This window comes from Cetorhinus maximus, chromosome 22, assembly GCF_964194155.1.
Source record: "Cetorhinus maximus chromosome 22, sCetMax3.hap1.1, whole genome shotgun sequence".
In the NCBI taxonomy this organism is placed as follows: domain Eukaryota; kingdom Metazoa; phylum Chordata; class Chondrichthyes; order Lamniformes; family Cetorhinidae; genus Cetorhinus; species Cetorhinus maximus.
The window spans coordinates 726,055-747,796 of NC_135900.1; the positions used below are offsets into that span (position 1 = coordinate 726,055).

At 42.7% G+C, this 21,742-nt stretch overlaps 1 protein-coding gene across 1 annotated transcript in view; it reads left to right on the forward strand.

Moving 5' to 3' along the window:
- The window catches only part of zdhhc17 (zDHHC palmitoyltransferase 17), a 122,090-nt gene extending 101,279 nt beyond the window's left edge, over positions 1 to 20,811 (forward strand). The window contains exons 12-17 of the mRNA XM_078567644.1: positions 5,520 to 5,582; positions 6,692 to 6,785; positions 15,752 to 15,835; positions 15,920 to 16,077; positions 17,708 to 17,802; positions 18,410 to 20,811. Of these exons, the coding sequence (XP_078423770.1) occupies positions 5,520 to 5,582; positions 6,692 to 6,785; positions 15,752 to 15,835; positions 15,920 to 16,077; positions 17,708 to 17,802; positions 18,410 to 18,548 (633 nt within the window). The 3' untranslated portion in view covers positions 18,549 to 20,811. The remainder of the gene's footprint in view (positions 1 to 5,519; positions 5,583 to 6,691; positions 6,786 to 15,751; positions 15,836 to 15,919; positions 16,078 to 17,707; positions 17,803 to 18,409) is intronic.
- Positions 20,812 to 21,742: the final 931 nt, after the last annotated feature.

Here is a 21,742-nt window from a genome sequence, read left to right on the forward strand (position 1 = left end):
CCTGCTCGGTGTTGTTCAATATCTTTTATTTACCATTGTTCGGACATGGCAACAATATCCTTGGCTGACCTACGAAGCTGCTTAGTTTGTATAAGGAGGTTAGTCCGTGATATGCCTAGTGTGTGGTGGGGGTGTTGGTGGTGTGTGTGTTGGAGAATCAGCGACTCCTCACTGCCAGAATTTAAAAGAAATGAACTTTTTTGAGTACAGTATATGAGTAACTTGAGACTTGACATTACTTAAAATTACGTAGAATCTACAGCACAAGTAGGTCCCTCAGTCCAACCTGTCCATGTTGACATTTATGTTCCACTTGAGCCGCCTTCCATCGTCTTCCCTTCACCTCCTGCTTATATAGCCTCCCTTTAAGCGGAGACAGTGGTGTAGTGGCAATATCACTGGACTAATAATCCAGAGGCCCAGGCTAATGTTCTGGGGACTGGAGTTCAAATCTCACCATGGCAGCAGGTGGAATTCAAATGCAATTAATCAATTTAAAAGTCTGGAATTGAAAGCTAGTTTCAGCAATGGTGGCAATGGGCAGGATTTTCAGTTAACTTTTGGCCGCTCTCCACATTATCCCATCTTGCCTGCAGCAATGCCCACCGCAGGCGGAAAACCCCAGCCCATGAAACTATTGTCGATTGTCGTAAAAACCCACCTGGTTCACTAACATTCTTTAGGGAAGGAAACCTGCTGTCCTTACCCAGTCTGGCCTACGTTTGACTCCAGACCCACAGCTATGTGGTTGACTCTTAACTGCCCCTCGAAATGGCCTCACAAATCACTCAGTTGTAGCAATGAGGAGCAGGCAATAAATACTGGCCTTGCCAGCAAAAAGAATAAAAAAACATCTGTACCATTCACCTCATTGACTCCCTGTGGTCACTCCTTGGGTGGAAAAGTTTCTTCTGAATTTCCTATTGGATTTCTCGGTAACTATCTTATATTGCTGATCTCTAGTTATGCTCTTCCCCACAAGAGGAAATAGTTTCTGTGTCTATCTTTCAGAATTTTAAAGACCTCCATTTGGTGACTCCTTCAGCCTTCTCTTTTCAAGAGAAAGGAGTCCCAGCCTGCTTTCAGCCTCTTCTGATAGCCATACCCCCAGAAGTTTAATATCATCCTTGTAATTCTTCTTGACACCTTCTCCAGTGCCTCTATATCCTTTTTATAATATGAATTGCAATGCCCTAACCAAAGTTGGATACAAGTTTACCATAACTTCCCTACTTTACAATTCAATTCCCTCAAAAAATAAAGCCAAGTGGCTTGGTTTGCTTTTTCCTAACAGCTTTATTGACATAAGGTTATTGTCATAACCTTGGTGATATGTGTATTTGTACTCCCAGATCTCTTTGTTCCACTATCCTGTTTAGATTCTTGTTACAAATATGGGGCCTCCTTATTTTTCTTGCCAAAATGTAATACTTCACACTTATCTATGTTAAAATTAATTTGCTAATTATATGGAGTAGGCGTAGAGTGCTTGGGAGGAACAGGTAACTTTGGACCTCTGATTAGTCATAGAGGTCTACAGCACAGAAAAAGGCCCTTCGGTCCATTGAGTCTGCGCCGGTCAAACAAGTACCTAACTATTCTAATCCCATTTTCCAGCACTAGGCCCATAGCCTTGTATGCCATGGCATCGCAAGTGCACATCCAAACACTTCTTAAATGTTATGAGGTTTCTGCCTCTACCACCCTTTCAGGCAGTGAGTTCCAGATTTCCACCACCCTCTGGGTGAAAAAATTCTTCCTCACATCTCCTCTAAACCTCCTGTCCCTTACCTTAAATCTATGCCCCCTGGTTATTGATCCCTACACCAAGGGGAAAAGTTCCTTCCTGTCTACCCTATCTATACCTCTCATAATTTTATACACCTCAATCATGTCCCCCCTGAATCTCCTCTGCTCCAGGGAAAATAACCCCAGTCTACCCAATCTCTCCTCATAACTAAAACTCTCCAGCCCAGGCAACATCCTGGTAAATCTCCTCTGCACTCTCTCTGGAACCCCTTAAGAATTTTGTAAGTTTCAATGAGACCCCTCATTCTCTTAAACTCTGGAGAATACAGGCCCAGTCTCCTCAATCTCTCCTGGTAGGACAGTCCCGCCATCCCAGGTGTTCTGACCACAGCCAGTGTCAATTGCTGTGCAAACCAAATCCTAGAAACTTGGCTTACAGACCACGACCTTTTTTTTTGTATTCTAAGATTGAGAAGAAAACCTCCCGATCTCAGCAGTAAGAGGTCCAGTAACACATTTGGGTTTTTAAAAATTGAAAGTATAAGTTTTATTAAGAAAAATAAAAGAAAAGCTAAGCACACAAGATTACAGTTAACACAATTAAGATTAGCCTTACAAAACATTCCCCCAAAACTCTCTACTTGGTCAAACTCACAATTAAACACCTTCCAGGCAACACTCCCTTACAGATATTTAAATATGGAATCCAGTAACATCCCACAGGGCAGACTGCTGGAGCTTTGATAAAGGCGTGCCACCTGACTTGTACCTTCTTCCACTTTGCTATGGAATTCCTTCCAGAATAAAACTGCTTGCTGCAGCCCAAGACTTCACAATAGCTCAAACAGCGCCAGCCATCTCCAGCTTAATGGCTCGACAGTTATCCAGCTCAATAGCTATCTCTAGTTCTCTCACATTAACAGCTATCCACAGTAACTCTGATATACCTTTTTTCCCTTTCACCTCTGTCCCATTGTTCTCACACCCCTTTGAAGCTCAAATCCTTCCAAATATAAGATTCTTCATGTTTCCATCTTATCTTTGCTTTTGGGTCAATAAAAATATAATACCCCACTCCTATTGACCTTTGGACACCTGCAAGATGTAAACATTTTCCTTCGCACCTGATTCCCCTTTGAAATTCAAACAGCCCCTCAGCTTATCTAAAAATACAAATGTTCAATGTAACCAATTTACTTGTACTTCAAACGTAACACCTTTAACCTTTTCATCACGCACACACACACACACACACACCACCTTCTTTACAGAATGACACACTATTCCCCCAAACTACTGGTGAACTCCCACTGCACTCCCTCTGTGGTAAGTATATCCTCCCTTAGGTAAGGAGACCAAAACTCTACACAATATTCTAGGTGCAGCCGTACCAAGGCTCTATACAATTGAAGCAAGACATCTTTACTCCTGTCTTTAAATCCTCTTGCGATAAAGGCCAACATACCATTTGCCTTCCTAATTGCTTGCTGCACCTCCATTCTAGTTTACAGTGACTCATGAACAAGGACACCCAGGCTCCTTTGGACATTAACGCTTGTTAATCTCTCACCATTTAAGAAATACTCTGCACTCTGTTCCTCTTACCAAAGTGGATAACCTCACACTCGTTCACATTATATTCCACCTGCCATGTTCTTGCCCACTCACTCAACTTGTCCAAATCCTCTTGAAGCCTCTTTGCATCATCCTCATAAGTCACATTCCCACTTAGTTTTGTGTCACCCACAAATTTGGAAATATTACATTTGCTCGCAATATCTAAATTATTGATATAAACTGCGAACAGCTGGGGCCCAAGCACCGATTCCTGCCCCCACTAATAACTGCCTGCCAACCTGAGAATGATGCATTTATTCCTACTCTGTTTTCTGCCTGTTAACTAATTCTCAATCCATTCCAGTATATTACCCCCTATCCCGTGAGCTCTAATTTTTCGTATCTAACCTCCTGGGTGGGATCTTATCGAAAGCCTTCTGAAAACCCAAATCACAACCATGGTTCTCCTTGGGCAGGATCCTCCCCCCGTCGGGGGGGTTGTGCGGGAGCAGGCGGGTTCCCGATTGGCGCCCCCAATCGGGGGGCACGCCATCATTTTACGTGGGCGGACCAATTAAGGCCTGCCCAGCTTGACATCCACCAGGAAGCGCTATGCACTCCCTGTGTGGGCGGGGGGAGGGGGGGGATTCCCTGAGCCGGGAGTGCACTCTTTTGCGCATGTGCATGAAAGAGCTCACAGATCTCCCTGGGGGAAAGTGCTGCCTCAGGGAGATCGGCTCAGGTTTGAAAATGTGCCACTGTCACATGAGCTGGGACATGTCAATTTCTTTTATTTAAACATTTTATTAAAATTTTAATACCCTCATGAAACCTCATCCCGCCCGTGGATGAGGTTTTATGTTTTTTCAGAAGCCCGCCTGGGCTCCCAGCCTGTCCGCCAACCTTAAGGTTGGACGGGCAGGTCCATTTATCATGTTAATTACTTTTTAAATGGCCTTAATAGGCCTTTGACAGTTTGGCGGGCACACAGCCGAATGGGATGTGCGCACGCCTAACTGAAAATCGAAATGACCAACATCACCCCACTTCATTTTACACGTCGGCGAGCGGGCCCCACCCTCCCCCACTCGCCGAACAGAAGATTCTGCTGTTAACATCCTCAAAAAACTCCAACAGGTTTGTCAAATATGATTTCAGTTTCATAAATCCATGTTGACTCTGCCCAATCATACCATTATTTTCTAAGTGTCCAGTTATCACATCCTTTATAATAGATTCCCTACTACTGAAGCCGGGCTAACAGGTCTGTAGTTCCCTGTTTTCTCTCTCCCACTTCCTTAAACAGTGGGGTTACATTTGCTACCTTCCGATCTGCAGACACTGTTCTAGAATCTATAGAACTTTGAAAGATGATCACCAATACACCTACTATCTCTGCAGTCACCTGTTTCAACACTCTGGAGATGTAGGTCATCGGGCCCTGGGAATTTATCAACTTTCAGCCCTATTAATTTCTCCACTACTACTTTTTCACTAAAACTAATTTCTTTCAATTTGTCATTCCCTCTAGCCCTTTGGTTCTCTATTATTTCTGGGAGATTTTTGTGTCTTCCTCCATGAAGATTATATCCATTATATTTTTTAATAAGACCACCACTCATTCTCCTCAACTCCATTGAGTACAGGCCCAACCTTTCCTCATAAGACAAACCCCTTCATCTCAGGTCTTAGATCATGTTTGTCTCCTGCACAACTGAATTAGGACAGTAGAGAAAATACTTTTTCAAGCACTCTTCACTCTCTACCTCTTTAACTTCCCCAGCTCTGCTCTGTACACTTCCAACTCTAGCCTCTTGTACATCCTCAACTTCTTTAGCATCACCATTAGTGGCTCTCGCTGCCTGTGCCCCAAGCTCTGCAATTCCCTCCCTAAACCTCATCCTTTCTCCATCTTTCTCTCGCTCTCCCGTCCTTGGAGATGCTGCTTAATTAAAACCTACCTCTTTGGCCAAGCATTTGGTCACCTGTCCTAATGTCTCCTCCTCAGGCTCGGAGTCAGTTTGTGTCTGATTACACTTCTATGAAGTGTCTTCTGATATTTTGTTACGTTAAAAGGCGCTGGATAAATGGAAGTCGTTTTTGAACTAGTTCAGCTGTAGGACTATGTCATTGTATGCTTAAAATAGCTCAAAATTCAAGCATTGAGCAAGACATTACTTATTTTTGCTCTTGTGTTTATTCTTGTATCACAGACGATAGTGGAACTGGCTGAATCTGGGCACTTGGATCTTAGTATATTTTGCAGTACTTGTTTGGTAAGATATGATCTGCCTTTTCATTTGGTTTTCCTGTCTCATTCTTCAGATGCCTTTCTCCATCCTAGCCTGAAATACTTTTAAAGATAGGGTTTTAAACATGGGTTTTAACATAGAGTTTTAAACATAGCCAAACCAATATTTCACGCAGTTTGCAAAAGTGTCACCACTTTATCAGTACGCTTGTGAAATCTAAATAAATAATCACATTGCTGTTAACTCATCAAGTTTTTATAGATTTTCTGCTTAATTCTAATATTTTAAACAGGAAATCAGCTGCATATTAAATGAGTTTATGCTTTAAATTTGAAATTTTTAATATATTATAAAATATATATATATATTATAACTAGAAAACTTGTTGATCCTTAGCGGATCTGACCTGAGTGTCAGAGCAAAGTACTGTGGATGCTGGAAATCTTACATAAATGGTATAAGTGGCTTTGACTAGTCCCTCACCTGTGCTCTATTCCAAACCAGTGCTTCTCTCCCCGAGGATGCTGTTAATATTGGGCTCAGTGCTTGGGTTGTTTTGCTTATTCTCCAAGGCACAAAGGTTGAGGCAAAGAACAAGGGCTACGACAGCAACGTAGTGGTTGTGTTCCTGTACTAATAATCTAGAGGCTCCAAGCACGAGTTCAAATCCCACCGTGGCAGCTGGAGGAATTTAAATTCAATTAATAAATCGGGAATAAAAATCTAATCCAAGTAATGGTGATCATGAAATTATCGCACTTTTATAAAAACCCCATCTGGTTCACTAATGTTGTTTCAAGTGAGAAATCTGCCTTTACCCGATCTGGCCTTTCTGTAACTCCAGACCTACAACAATGGGGCTGACTCTTAAATTCTTTCTGAAATGGCCAAGCAAGCCACTGAGTTGCATTCAAGAAGATGGTTCACCACCACCTTGAGGAGCAAATGAGAGATGGGCAATAAGTGCTGGCCTTACCACCAACTCCCATGTCCCATGAATTAATTTAAACTGTCCCAAGAAAGCCATCAGCATCAGGGATTAGCGACATGTACACCTGATGGCTACAAAAACATTTTCGTTCCTTTACAACACAACTGTGCATGCTCAAAGCAGCTTTGTGTTTTCTGATCAGATCCAGAAGCCTGTTCGGTCCAAGCATTGTGCCGTGTGCAACAGGTGCATCGCCAAGTTCGATCATCACTGTCCATGGGTTGGTAACTGTGTGGGTAAGTCTTACCATTCATACTGACCCTAAAGCAATTCGGGGAACATAGGCAGAGCTAATACCAGTGGACCACGAAAAGGTTAAGCAAAAATAAGATTATATAGAATGCCCATTACAGAAATAGGCCATTTGGCCCAACTGATCTATGCTGTGTTAATGCTCCACATGAGGGAGGTGGTGGCATAGTGGTATTGTCACTAGACTAGTATTCCAGAGACCCAGGGTAACGCTCTGGGGACCAAGAGATGGTGAAATTTGAATTCAATATAAAAAAAAATCTGGAATTAAAAGTCTGATGATGACCATGAAACCATTGTCATAAAAACCCATCTGGTTCACTAAAGGACTAATGTCCTTTAGGGAAGGAAATCTGCCACCCTTACCTTGTCTGGCCTATATGTGAATCCAGACCCTCAGCAATGTGGTTGACTCTCTGATCAAGGACAATTAGGGATGGGCAATAAATGCTGGCCTAGCCAGCGACACCCACATCCCATGAACATTCCTCCCAACCTATTTCATCAAATCAGTAATACTTGTATTCCATTCTCCCTCATGTGTTTACCTAACTTTCCCTTGAATGCATCTGTAGAATTCACCTCAACCACTCCCTGTGAATTTCTCTGAATTCCTTATTGGATCTATTAGGGACTATCTTTTAATAGGGACTATACTAACATCAATGGTAGGAAAACTTTTGGAAAAAATTCTGAGGGACAGAATTAATCTCCACTTGCAGAGGCAGGGATTAATCAAGCATAGTCAGCATGGCTTTGACAGGCGGAGACCATGTCTAACCAATTTGATTGAATTTTTTGAGAAGGTGAGTAGGTGTGCAGATGAGGGTAGTGCAGTTGATGTAGTCTACATGGACTTCAGTAAGGCTTTTGACCAGGTCTCGCATGGGTGACTGGTCAAGAAAGTAAGAGCCCATGGGATCCAATTTGGCAAACTGGACCGAAAATTGGCTTAGTAGCAGGAGACAGAGGGTGATGGTTGAAGGTTGTTTTTGTGACGAGAAGCCTGTGTCCAGTGGCATACCGCAGGGTTTGGTGCTGGGTCCCTTGCTCTTTGTAGTGTACATTAATGATCTAGACATGAATGTAGGAGATATGATCAGTAAATTCGCAGATGACACGAAGATTGGTGGTGTGGTAAATAGTGAGGAGGAAAGCCTTAGACTACAGGATGATATAGACGGGCTGGTCAGGGGGGCAGGGCAGTGGCAAATGGAATTTAATCCTGAGAAGTGTGAGGTGATGGACTTTGGGAGGACTAACACGGCAAGGGAATACACAATGAATGGTAGGACTCTAGGAAGTACAGAGGATCAGAGGACCTTGGTGTGCATGTCCTTTGATCCTTGAAGGCAGCAGGACAGGTAGATAAGGTGGTTAAGAAGGCGTTTGGGATACTTGCATTTATTAGTCGAGGCATAGAATATAAGAGCAGGGAGGTTCTGGTGTAGCTGTATAAAGCGTTCGTTTGGCCACAGCTGGAGTACTGTGTGCAGTTCTGGTCGCCACACTATAGGAAGGATGTGATTGCACTGGAGAGGGTGCAAAGGAGATTCACCAGGATGTTGCCTGGGCTGGAGCGTTTCCGCTATGAAGAGAGACTAGATAGGCTGGGGTTGTTTTCCTTAGAGCAGAGAAGGCTGAAGGGGGACCTGATTCAGATGTACAAAATTGTGAGGGGCATAGACAGGGTAGATAGGAAGAAACTTTTCCCTTTAAGCAGAATGGAGCAGAGCAGATCTGGGCTGTAAAGAGAGAGACTTCAGTGAGCAGAGTGGGGCTGTAAAGAAAGAGACTGCGAGCAGAGCTGGGCTGTAAAGAGAGAGACTTCAGGGGGCAGAGCAGGGCTGTAAAGATTGAGTCTGTGAGCAGACAGGGGCTGTAAAGATTGAGTCTGCGAGCAGAGCAGGGCTGTAAAGATTGAGTCTGCGAGCAGAGTGGGGCTGTAAAGATTGAGTCTGCGAGCAGAGCAGGGCTGTAAAGATTGAGTCTGTGAGCAGAGTGGGGCTGTAAAGATTGAGTCTGCGAGCAGAGTGGGGCTGTAAAGATTGAGTCTGCGAGCAGAGTGGGGCTGTAAAGATTGAGTCTGCGAGCAGAGTGGGGCTGTAAAGACTGAGACTTTGAGGAGAGCGGGCTGTAAAGAGCGAGACTTCAGTGAGCAGAGCAGGGCTTAAATTTAAGGAAATAGTCTTTTAATTAAAAACAAACAAAATGTCTTGCGAGGGAGCTCAGTCCCGTGTGTTGTACGGGCTGCAGCATATGGGAATTCTTCGACACTCCTTGCAGTCTGGATGAGCACATGTGCAGGAAGTGCCACCGGCTTGACCAGTTCGAGCAATGGCTTTCGGAGCTTGAGTATCAGCTGGAGACACAGCGGAGCATCTGTGAGGCTGTGGGTTACGTTGATAGCACGTTTTTAGATGTGGTCACTCCACAGCTTAAGGACGTGCAGTCAGAGATTGATCACCAGTCAGGAGGTTGATCACCAGTCAGGAGAAGGGAGGCAGGCAGGTAGTCAGGAAAGCCCCAGAGTGCATCTCACTCAAGAACCGTTTTTCTGTATTGGAAAACGGTGAGGGTGAAGGTTCCTCTGGAGAGTGCAGCCAGAGACAAGTTCATGGCACTGTGGGTGGCTCATATGCACATGCGGGGAGGAGTAAGGGTGCAAGAGCAATAGTGGTAGAAGACCCAATAGTGAGGGCTGCAGTTAGGCACTTCTGCGGCCGTAAATGTGACTCCAGGATATTGTGTTGCTTCCCTAGTGCCAGGGTCAATGATGTCACAGAATGGCTGCAGGACATTCTGAAGGAGGAGGGCGAGCAGCCAGAGGCCATGGTTCACATTGTTACCAACGACATAGGTAGAAAGAGGGATGAGGTCCTGCAACAATAATTTAGGGAGCTAAATTATTTTTAGCAGATTATAAAGCAGGACCTCAAAGGTTGTAATCTCTGGATTACTTCCTGTGCCAGTGAACATAGGAATAGGAGGATAGAGAGAATGAAGGAGTGGCTGAAGGGATGGCGCAGGAGGGAGGGTTTTAGTTTCCTGGATCACTGTTTCTGGCAAAGATGGGGCCTGTACAAGTCGGACAGGTTGCACCTGAGCCCGAACGGGACCAACATCCTTGCGGGAAGGTTTGCAGATGCTGCTGGGGAGGATTTAAACTAATTTGGCAGGGGGATGTGATACAGAATGGTGGTACAGTGGGGGTGATGAACAGCCAAATATAGAAGAGAAACTAAGTCAGTCTGGAAGGAAGAGCAAATATAGACCTGTTAAGGCACAAGGGGATAATACAAGGCTGGATTACATCTATTTTAACGCAAGGAGTTTTACAAGTCAGGCAGATGAATTGAGGGCGTTGATTGACACATGGGAATATGATATTGTTGCTACCACAGAGACATGGTTGAGGGAAGGGCAAGACTGGCAGCTCAGTATTCTAGGGTATAGGATCTTCAGGCATGATGGGGGGTGGGGTGTAAAAGAGGAGGTGGCATTGCACTATTGATCAAGGAGTCAATTACTGCAGTAAGGAGGCATGGTATCTTAGAAGGTTCCTCAAATGAGGCCATATGGGTAGAACTTAAAAACAAAAAGGGGGCAATCACTCAATCAATCAAATGCCTCCAAACAGTCAGGGGAGACAGAGGAGCAGTTTTGTAGGCAAATCTCAGAGACGTTTAAAAATAATAGGGTCATAATAGTAGGGGATCCCAACTTCCCCAGTATTAACTGGGATAGTCTTAGTGTGAACGGCTTAGAGGGGCTGGAATTCTTAAAGTGCATCCAGGAAACCTTTTTGAGCCAGCACGTAGAAAGTCCTACAAGAGAAGAGGCGGTACTGGACCTAATCTTAGGGAATGAAGCCGGGCAAGTGGTAGAAGTGTCAGTGGGGGAGCATTTCGGGGATAGTGACCATAACTCTGTAAGATAGTTATGGAAAAGGACAAAGATGGACCAGAAATAAAGTTCCTGAATTGGGGGAAGGCCGATTTCAATATGATAAGACAGGATGTGGCCAAAGTGGACTGGGAGCAGCTGCTTGTAGGAAAATCTACATCAGACCAGTGGGAGTCATTCGAAAATGAAATAGTGAGAGTTCAGGGCCAACATGTTCCCATAAAGGTGAAGGGTAGTACCAACAGGTCCAGGGAACCCTGGATGTCAAGGAATATAGAGGATTGGACAAGGGGAAAAAAAAGGAGGCTTATGGCAGATACAGGGGGTTGAAAACAGCAGAAGCCCTAGAGGAGTATAGAAAGTGTAGGAGGGGGTACTTAAAAAAAAAAGTAATTAGGAAAACGACAAGGGGGCATGAAAAAACACTGGTGGGCAAGATAAAGGAAAAACCCAAAGCGTTTTATAAATGTATTAAGGGCAAGAGGATAACCAGGGAAAGAACAGGGCCCATTAGGGACCAAAGTGACAAACTCTGCATGGAGCCAGAGGACGTAGATGAGGTTTTGAATTATTACTTTTCACCTGTGTTCACTATGGAGAAGGATAATGTAGGTGTAGAAATCAGGGAGGGGGGCTGTGATACACTTGAACAAATTAACATTGAAAGGGAGGAGGTATTAGTGGTTTTAGCAGGCTTAAAAGTGGATAAATCCCAGGCCCAGATGAGATGATTCCCAGGCAAGGGAGGAGATTGCAGGGGCTCTGACACTAATTTTCAAATCCTCTCTGGCCACAGGAGAGGTGCCAGAGGACTGGAGGACAGCGAATGTGGTACCATTATTCAAGAAGGGTAGTAGGGATAAACCAGGTAATTACAGGCCAGTGAGTAATTAGCGGTAGGGAAACTATTGGAAAAAATTCTGAGGGACAGGATTAATCTCCACTTGGAAAGGTAGGGATTAATCAGGTAAAATCAGCATGGCTTTGTCAGGGGGAGATCATGTCTAACAAATTTGATTGAATTTTTCGAGGAGGTAGTTGCAGTTGATGTAGTCTACATGGACTTCAGTAAGGCTTTTGACAAGGTCCCGCATGGGAGACTGGTCAAAAAGGTAAGAGCCCATGGGATCCAGGGCAATTTGGCAAATTGAACCCAAAATTGGCTTAGTGACAGGAGACAGAGGGTGATGGTTTAAGGTTGTTTTTGCGATTGGAAGCCTGTGACGAGTGGTGTACCACAGGGATCGGTGCTGGGACCCTTGCTGTTTGTGGTGTACATTAATGATTTAGGTGTGAATATAGGAAATATGATCATTAAGTTCACAGATGACATGAAAATTGGTGGTGTCATAAATAGTGAGGAGGAAAACCTTAGATTACAGGACGATATAGATGGGCTGGTAAGATGGGCAGAGCAGTGGCAAATGGAATTTAATCCTGAGAAGTGTGAGGTGATGCATTTTAGGAGGACTAACATGGCAAGGGAATACACGATGAATGGTAGGACCCTAGGAAGTACAGAGGATCAGAGGGACCTTGGTATACATGTCCATAGATCCTTGAAGGCAGCAGGACAGGTAGATAAGGTGGTTAAAGAGGCATATGGGATACTTGCCTTTATTAGTCGAGGCACTGAATGCAAGAGAAGGCAGGTTATGATATAGCTGTATAACGCGTTAGTTAGGCCACAGCTGGAGTACTGTGTGCAGCTCTGGTCGCCACACTATAGGAAGGATGTGATTGCACTGGAGAGGGTACAGAGGAGATTCACCAGGATGTTACCTGGGCTGGAGCGTTTCAGCTATGAGGAAAGACTGGATAGGCTGGGGTTGTTTTCCTTAGAGCAGAGAAGGCTGAGGGGGGGACCTGATAGAGGTGTACAAAAATATGAGGGGCATAGATAGGAAGAAACTTTTCCCCTTAGCGGAGGTGTCATTAATAGGGGGCATAGTTTTAAGGTGAGGGGCAGGAGGTTTAGAGGGGATTTGAGGAAAGATTTTTTCACCCAGAGGGTGGTTGGAATCTGGAACTCACTGCCTGAGGGGGTGGTAGAGGCAGAAACCCTCACAACACTTAAGTATTTAGGTGAGCACTTGAAAATGCCATATATATATATATATATACAGGGCTACGGACCAAGTGCTGAAAAATGGGGTTAGAGTAGATAGGGGCTTGATCTGGACACGATGGGCCAAAGGGCCTCTTTCCATGCTGTAAAACTCTGTGACTCTATCTTACATTTATGACCACAACACAAAAGCAAAATGCTGTGCATGCTGGAAATTTGAAACAAAAACAGAAAATAATGGAAATGGCAGGTCAGGGAGCTCCTGGAGACAAAGAGTAAACACTTCAAGTTGATGACCTTATATTTATGATCCCTTGGTTTGAATTCCCTTCTCATAACTGGAAACATCAACGTCTGTCCACAATTTTAAAGACTTGTTTCAGCTGACCTTCTAGGGAAAACAGCCACAATCTCTTCAGTCTTTTCTGATAGTTATAGGCTCATAGATACAGGAGTAGATCAATTAGCACCACAAACCTGTTCCGTCATTCAGCAAGATCATGACTGATCTGCAACCCAACTCCTTCTACTTACCTTTTCCCCATGTCCCTTAATACTTTTAAATAACAGAAATCCATCAATCTCTGTTTTAAAATTAACAATTGATCTAGCATCACTTGTCATTTGCAGAAGAGAGCTCTAAACTTCTACCACCCTTTGTGTGTTGAAGTGTTTCCTAATTTCACCCCTGAAAGACCTGGTTCTAATTTTTAGACTCTGCCCCCTAGTCCTCGGCTCCCCAACCAGTGGAAGTAGTTTCCTCTATCTACCCTTAATATCTTGAAAACTTTAATCAAATCACCCTCAACCTTCCAAATTCTAAACCTGGTTTGTGTAACCTTTCCTCGAAACTTAACTCTTGGAGTCCAGGTCTCATTTTGGTAAATCTCCACAGCACTTCCTCGAAAGCCAACATAACTTTCCTAAGATGTGGTACTCCAGGTGTGGTCTAACCAGGCCTTTGTATAGCTGAAGCATGACTTCTACCCCAATTGTATTCAAGTCTTCTAGATATGAAGGCCAGCATTCCATTATCCTTTTGGTTTTCTGTATCTGTTCATGACATTTTAATAATCAATGTACCTGGACCCCCAGGCCTCTGGTTTTTCACTGTTTCGAGAGTACCTTGTTTTATCTTTTTTAGGTCACATCCTGTCAATTAGAGTACTTGCCCGTTATCCTTACTCTCTGTCTCTTGCTGCTCAGCCAATTTCCAAACCAGGTCAATGATTTGCTTTCAATTCCATCAGCTTCAAATTTAGCTAACAACCTCTATTGAAGAACATTATCAAATACCTTCTGGAAGTCTTGCAACCTCTCAGTTCTGGTAACATCCTTATAAGGCTTTTTGCACTTTCTCCCATATCCTTTTTCTAATCTGGAGACCATAACTGTGCGCAGTGTGCTTTTAAAGGATGCTTTTAAAAGATTACAACAGAGAACATACAAGTAAAGTGCATAAATATAGAAGCAGAGAATTAATACCGAAACCTAAACCTTGCTGCTTGAGGTAGGAAGGAAGAAAAAAACAAAGATTTGTCTAGATTTCCCAATCGATGTTGTTCTAACCCCTGCACTAATCTGTTTGTTTTAATTGGCTTAATACCCATTGTAAAATCTGGGCTGCTGCATTTTAAATGATTTAATAAGAATAGGAAGGAGCAAGGTTATAAAGATTTTGTCAGTGATATAATGAGGATTATCAGTGATATGAAGAAGAAATTGGACAAATCCCAATTAATCATAGGAGCAATAAAAATATAATCTTTTTGAATTCTGGTATATTCACAGCAGATAGGATGCAAACTATCAATAATCAGTCGAACCAAAAATACTAGAGACACTCAGCTGAAGAGAAAAACATTTAACAGAGTTAACATTTCAGGTTGATGACCTTTCACCAGAATTGGAAGAATTTATGGATATAACAGGTTTTTTAACAAGTACAGAGGTAGGGAAAGGGGGTAAAAACAAAAGGGTGAAGTCCTGTGATAGGGTGGAAGGCTGGCTAGATTAAATGACAAAAGGGATAATGGTGCAAGGCAAAAGAGAATGGTAATGGGACAAGTAAAGAAACAAGAGATGGAACAATCTATTAGGGTAAATCAGAATACATTGTAAAGGAAGTGTAGACTTTCACCCTAACTTCAAATATTTGTGCAACATTTATCTATCGGAAATATTTAATACTCTTTAGTACTGTTCTGAAAAGCCCTAAATTGGTAATTTGAATCATAGCATCCTAAAGCATAGAAGGAGGCCATTCAGCCCATCATGCCTCTGCTGGTTCTTTGGAAGAGCTATCCAATTAGTCCCACTGCCTCCTTTTTCCTCAAAGAAATTTTCCCACAGAATTTTTCTCCCCTTCCAAGTAACATAGTGGTTATGTTACTGGAGTAGTAATAATGGGCGAATAATCCAGAGATGTGAGTTTGAACCTAGAAATGGCAGTTTGTGAATTTATATTCAGGTGATGAAATATAAATCTAGACTAGCAATCCATTTTCAGTAATGGTGACCATAAAACTACCAGGCTGTCATAGAAACCCAACTAGTTTACTTGCATCCTGGAAATCTGCCATCCTTACCTGATCTGGCCTCCATGTGACTCCAGACCCACAGCAATGTGCTTAACTCTTAACTGCCCTCTGAAATGGCTGAGCAAACTAGTCAACCATATCAAATTGCTACAGAAGTAACTCCCTTGCTCAAACATTGTGGGAGTTTTCACTGCAACAATTCAAGAGAAAGGTTCATTGCTACCTTCTCAAGGGGCAACTAGGGATGGACAAATATTGGCCTTGCCAGCAATGCCCACACCCTGTGAATAATTTTAATTCTTTTTTGAATTTTGCAATGCCTTGATTTATATTTGTTACTGAATCAAACAGCAGTTTGTGAAGATTGTCATCCATCAACTGTTTAAAATCATAGTACCTTCTGAATTTATAGCTAAACATTTTCCCTGTTCTCTAGGCGCAGGGAACCACAGATACTTCATTGGATACCTGTTTTTCTTATTAGGAATGATCATTTGGATGATTTATGGCTGTTTCTTATGTAAGTAAAACATACTAACTAGAATCTGTTCTGCTTCCTATTGTTCCTGGGAGATATTAATGGCTGGTTACCGTTTTCATTTAGACTGGAGCATCCACTGTGAGACCAACTATCCAAAAGACGGTTTCTGGACGTACATCACTGAAATTGCGAGCTGCTCTCCGTGGGTTTTCTGGATGTTTCTAAATAGTCTCTTTCACTTCCTGTGGGTCGCTGTGTTACTCATGTGTCAGATGTATCAGGTAAACAGGGAAAATTGTTCTTCCCCTTCCCAAATTTTAGATCCTTTAAGATTACAACCATTGAACTTTACCAGTTTGTGCTTTTTGAGTACTGTTTGAATGGCTGCATTTACTCTTCAGTCTCTCTGTGTCGCTGATATTCTTCCCACACCTGCGAAAGGCGATTCTCACCAAGACATTGATTGGCTGTTCCATCACTCTCACTGAGCCAAAGTCCCAGGACTCCTTCCCTAACAGCACTCTGGGAGCACTTTCACCACACATACTGCAAAGAAAACAGCTTCTAGCCATCTTCTCAAGAGACAACTAGAGATGTGGAATTAATGCCAGTGATGCCCATATCCCATGAATGAATATTTAAAAATTGAGAGATTTAGGAGCATGAATCTTACAGTTGAACAATTTTGTTAGCTGTCAACAAGATTGGCCGGGTGGTTAACAGAGGTTGAGTGTCTTGGGCTACAGGAAGATATAGATGAGATGGTCAAATGGGCAGATAAGTGGCAGATAGAATTTAACCCTGAAAAGTGTGAGGTGATACACTTTGGAAGGAGTAATCTGACAAGGAAGTATTCAGTGAACAGCATGGCACTAGGAGGTCCTGAGGAACAAAGGGACCTTGGCGTGTGTGTCCAAAGATCTCTGAAGGCAGAGGGGCATGTTAGTAGGGTGGTTTAAAAAAAAGCATATGGGACATTTACCTTTATCAATAAAGGCATAGATTACAAAAGTAGGGAGGTCATGTTGGAGTTGTGTAGAACTTTGGTGAGGCCACAGCTGGAGTACTGTGTGCAGTTCTGGTCGCCACATTATAGGAAGGATGTGATTGCACTGGAGGGGGTGCAGAGGAGATTCACCAGGATGTTGCCTGGGATGAAACATTTAAGTTATGAAGAGAGGTTGGATAGACTTGGGTTGTTTTCGTTAGAGCAGAGAAGACTGAGGGGCGACCTGATCGAGGTGTACAAGATTATGAGGGGCATGGACAGGGTGGATAGGGAGCAGCTGTTCCCCTTCGTTGAAGGGTCAGTCGCAAGGGGGCATAAGTTCATGGTGAGGGGCAGGAGGTTTAGGGGGGATATGAGGAAAACTTCTTTACCCAGAGGGTGGTGACGGTCTGGAATGCGCTTCTTGGGAGGGTGATGGAGGTGGGTTGCTTCACGTCCTTTAAAAAGTACCTGGATGAGCACTTGGCACGTCATAACATTCAAAGCTATGGGCCAAGTGCTGGTAAATGGGATTAGGTAGGTAGGTCAGATGTTTCTCACGTGTCGGTGCAGACTCGATGGGCCGAAGGGCCTCTTCTGCACTGTGTGATTCTGTGATTCTGATTCTGTTACAACCTACTCCTTTTTGGTCACCTGTCTAATATCTCCTTTGTGTCAATTTTTGTTTGATTACACTCCTGGTTTGATTACAAACCTTGGCGCGTTTTACTATGTTAAAAGGTCTATATAAATGCAAGTTGTTGTTGCATGATTTCAAAAGGTTGAAGCTTTTATTTAAATGTATTTAAATTTAAAGAAAAGGCCTGAGAATGGTTGCAGGAAATTTGTTAAAATTACACTACCTTGTGAGAGCAGTCACCTCTTCTTTGAAATGTTAACTGGTTTATTTCTGATTGATGAAGATCGCTTGTCTTGGAATAACCACAAATGAAAGGATGAATGCAAGACGCTACAAGCACTTTAAAGTTACAACAACCACTATTGAAAGTCCCTTCAAGTAAGTAACTATGTCAATATTTCAGTGTGGTACTAACACCGTACAGGCATATTGAACTGACAATCAGAACATCTGTTTACTGAAGAAATCAGCCGGATAACGACCTTATGATAAGTGTATATACAGAGTCTTTTTATCATGTTTCAAATAATTCAGCACCATCACACCAGCGTAGCAGACCTGAGAGATGAAAACTAGCAGGAAAGGCCGATCAGGCTGGGCTAGGGTAGTCACAGAGAAGACATTTCCACTTTTGGAAGAAACCAAAATCAGGGGCCATAGATATAAGATAGTCACGAATAAATCCAATCAGGAATTCAGGAGAAACATCTTCATCTAGAGTGGTAAGAATGTGGAACTCAGTACCATAAGGAGTGATTGAGGTGAATAGTATAGATACAATTAAAGGGAAACTAGATAAATACATGAGGGAGAAAGAAATAGAAGGATATGTTGATGAGGTTAGATGAAGAGGGATGTGAGGAGGCTCGAGTGGAGCATGTTGAACACCAGCATGGACCAGGCTGATCAAATGTGCTGTAAATTCTAAGCAACTGATTCATTCAAATGATTGATTTTTTTTTTCTGCTTCCCCCCTCTCCACCAGCCATGGTTGCATTAGGAATATCATAGACTTCTTCGAATTTAGATGTTTTGGCCTATTTCGCCCTGTGATGGTGGACTGGACACATCAATATACAATAGACTACGACCAGATGTCGGGCAGCGGCTATCAGCTCGTGTAATGGGATCCAAGCTCACAGGGTGAATCAACTTCACCGTTAACCCTTTGAACTGGTGCCTGACAAATTCCCTCCATTTCCTTCTCCAGTATCCAAAATGCAAATGTGTTGCTGAGGGGAGGTGCCATCCTGTGGTTCTTTCATCTGGATCTGTCACATTCAGAAATTAAACAGGGACAGTTTTGCTGCCTGTTTCTTTTCCGCATTATGATCAACTGTGGTATAAGTGGATGGCCGAATGGGACCCTTTATTTAAAATAAATACAGACTGCTTTTCACAGGAATTAGTTTTTAACATAACATTATGTTTGGCTCTGATTTCAGTGTCAGAGGAACACTGAGGTGTGAATTCTGGAACCCTGATTCTGGCCTATTCGTTTGGGTGCTCCAAATCACATGCAGGAATGTGTCTGTTTCAATTGTGCTGCTTGTTAAGCATAATTTACATGGTACTTTAAATTTCATAGCAGAATGCCAGAAACTGATAATCCAAGGTCGAGTGCAGAGGTAACACTTAAATTTCTTTTGTATCAGTTGTTTGTTTATTTTAAATACTTTCTTTTCCCCTTTTAATCATGATGTTAAAGAATGAATCAATGTCCATCTTGCATTTCTAGATAATTAGGTGTTAATAATCGCTGACAGGAAAATCATGAGTTTGCACGCCATCACTGTCAGTCTCACTCGCTCACCCATGATTGGATGGGTTTTCAGAACTGTTTATTTCACTTGGGGGTTGGGAGATGGAGAGAGGAAAAGCTTGCACCATCCATCTCATCTCACCCAGATAGCGTCTCCTGCAGGTTGATTACAGATCTGAAGTGCCAGCCATGGAGTGGTGCAGGCACTTTGCCTGCCCTCCTGTCTAAATGGCACTGGGTGGCGAGTGGCTCTCACTGGGAAAGGGACCGGAGAAAAGAAACCTGCATCTTAGAGAAGAAAAGAAGATCTCGACTCGGATCATTGTAATGCACCTTTACAGCTTTTTGGTTTTAGTCACAACTGTGTATCTGCTGCTTTCTGGAAACTAACAATTACAGACAGTTGAAAGTTTGGTAAGGCAACAAACTCAAGAAACCTGTGCAAAATGCTTTAACTCAGCTCTTCGAGCCAGTGTAAAGGTTGGTTGTATCTGTATATAAATTATTTATCAACTAGTTTTACCAGTGCGTAATTTTGTCAGTGTTAGTTTGGAGCTATGAATTTGACTTTCAACTCCATGAGAAAAAAGAAGTTAGGAATGTAGTTCATTTGCTTCTGGTGGTGCTGCTGCTGTTGGTAACTAATCAACCATTGAATTCACTGCATGTCTGATGCTTGGCAAAAAACACATTTTAAAAAATGGCAGCTCCCTAGACTGTAGGACATAAAACATCACAACAGCTTACAATAAAATGTTATTTCAGCTTCTTCCCCTCAGCAGGAAGATCAGTGAATTTGTAAATAGTGAGTGTCCTGTGTTTGCAAAGTACAAGAATTTTCAGTAGCTGTTTATTTTGTAGTGGAAGGCACACATAGCTTGTTAGCAGTGTACCAGATATCAAGACTTGCAGTATTGTAATATTAGTCAACTTGAATGTCTATCAGGTTTTTTTAAAAAATCAAGAAAAGTTTCTCCCTGACACAGATTGGAGCATATTGAAAGCTTGTGCTCATGTGGGATATTAACATCACATCGCCAAGGCTCTCCGTGTGTGAAATTTGTCTGAGAGGCAGCACTGCAACTGGTGGCCCATTTTACTCTCTGCTTGATCAACAATGAGAATGAGAACCAGGCAGGGATTAAGACAGGTTCAGGGTGCACTGTTACTAACGTCCTTTGCACCAACTCCAAAGGAGAGTTTCACCCTCTTTAAAGTTTAACACACCTGGTATTTATCATGATGACTTTTTCTTTGTACTTTGACTTTGAATAATCTGTTATTTACCCTCACTTTAAACTCTGTGATCACAACCCCAGGCTATTTTTTTCTGTTGTGTGTGTGTGTGTCTGAGTTTCATACTTGCAAGTAATTAAAAGTTTTACATTTCACTATTAATCAGAGACACTACATTCTGCAAATTGTGAATATTGTTTTGTTTTTGTATGACATTATTTATAACTGTGCCAAGTGTTTTGTTTTGCTACTATCCAGACCCTTTGTGTACAATGTGGAGAACAAAATATAGGACTGTAATATTAAAAAACCGGCTGTTCTTCCAAATGTTGAATCAGTTTGTCAAATTTTGTAAATTATTGAACTAATAAATCAGCTGTACCTAGTCATCCATCGCTGTCAAACATGCTTTGCTGCCTGCAAGCTGATTTCTTTTGTGTGACTGCAGTTAGCTGCTGGGTGAAGTTTATATTCATTGTCAATCCTTTTATTAGGTGCTCCTTTAAATTTTGCCTCTAATTATTGTACCGGCCTTGGATTTTTTCTGTAAAATTTGTGATTTTTGCATACTTTCAGCATTTAGTTGTAAGTTTCATAGGAGCTTCTCACCCACATGATAATTACAGCCAACCTGAGCCAAGCACTCAGTGAGGTCAGAGGGCACTGCCAGATCCAGGGAGAGCTATAAACACCATAACCAGCTGCCTATCCAAACCAACCTTCCCAGCTAAACCACCATGGAAGAAACCTGCGATCACTCGATTTGATGCAACCACTGGTCCCACTGAGAGATCCACCAGGTACACTGAGCAAGCCCCTAGATTGATTGATTCACATTGGAGCACAAACTCCATCTATTGACACCCCCCGCCCCCAACAATCCCGCAGTCTACTGGTAAAGGGAAGTTGAAGACTGGATGATCCATGAGGTGGGCCAATTCTTTTTGTGAATTGTGGTGACAGTATTATTTACCTGCACCATTAAGCATGGTCTTCCCCTTAACCCCTCCCAAGCCTTGCCCTTCCGTATTGTGCCAATCCTCGTTAGCCTTCACTGATTTCCCATATTTCTACCAACATTATTCTTCTTTGGGTTCCTTCCTTTCTGAAGCTGGCCCGAGGCTTGTGCACGGCTCTCTCACTCCTTTCTATTACCTCAATCCTATCTCATCTTTTTTCTCCCATCTAGATCTGGTCCATGTTAAATGCAAATTACCCAGTAAGTTGTATGAAGAAGGATATTTCAAGGCAAAGTTAATCAATATAGAGACTTTATTGTTCCACAAAACCCTGTTTGATCACTGATGCTAACCTATAAAA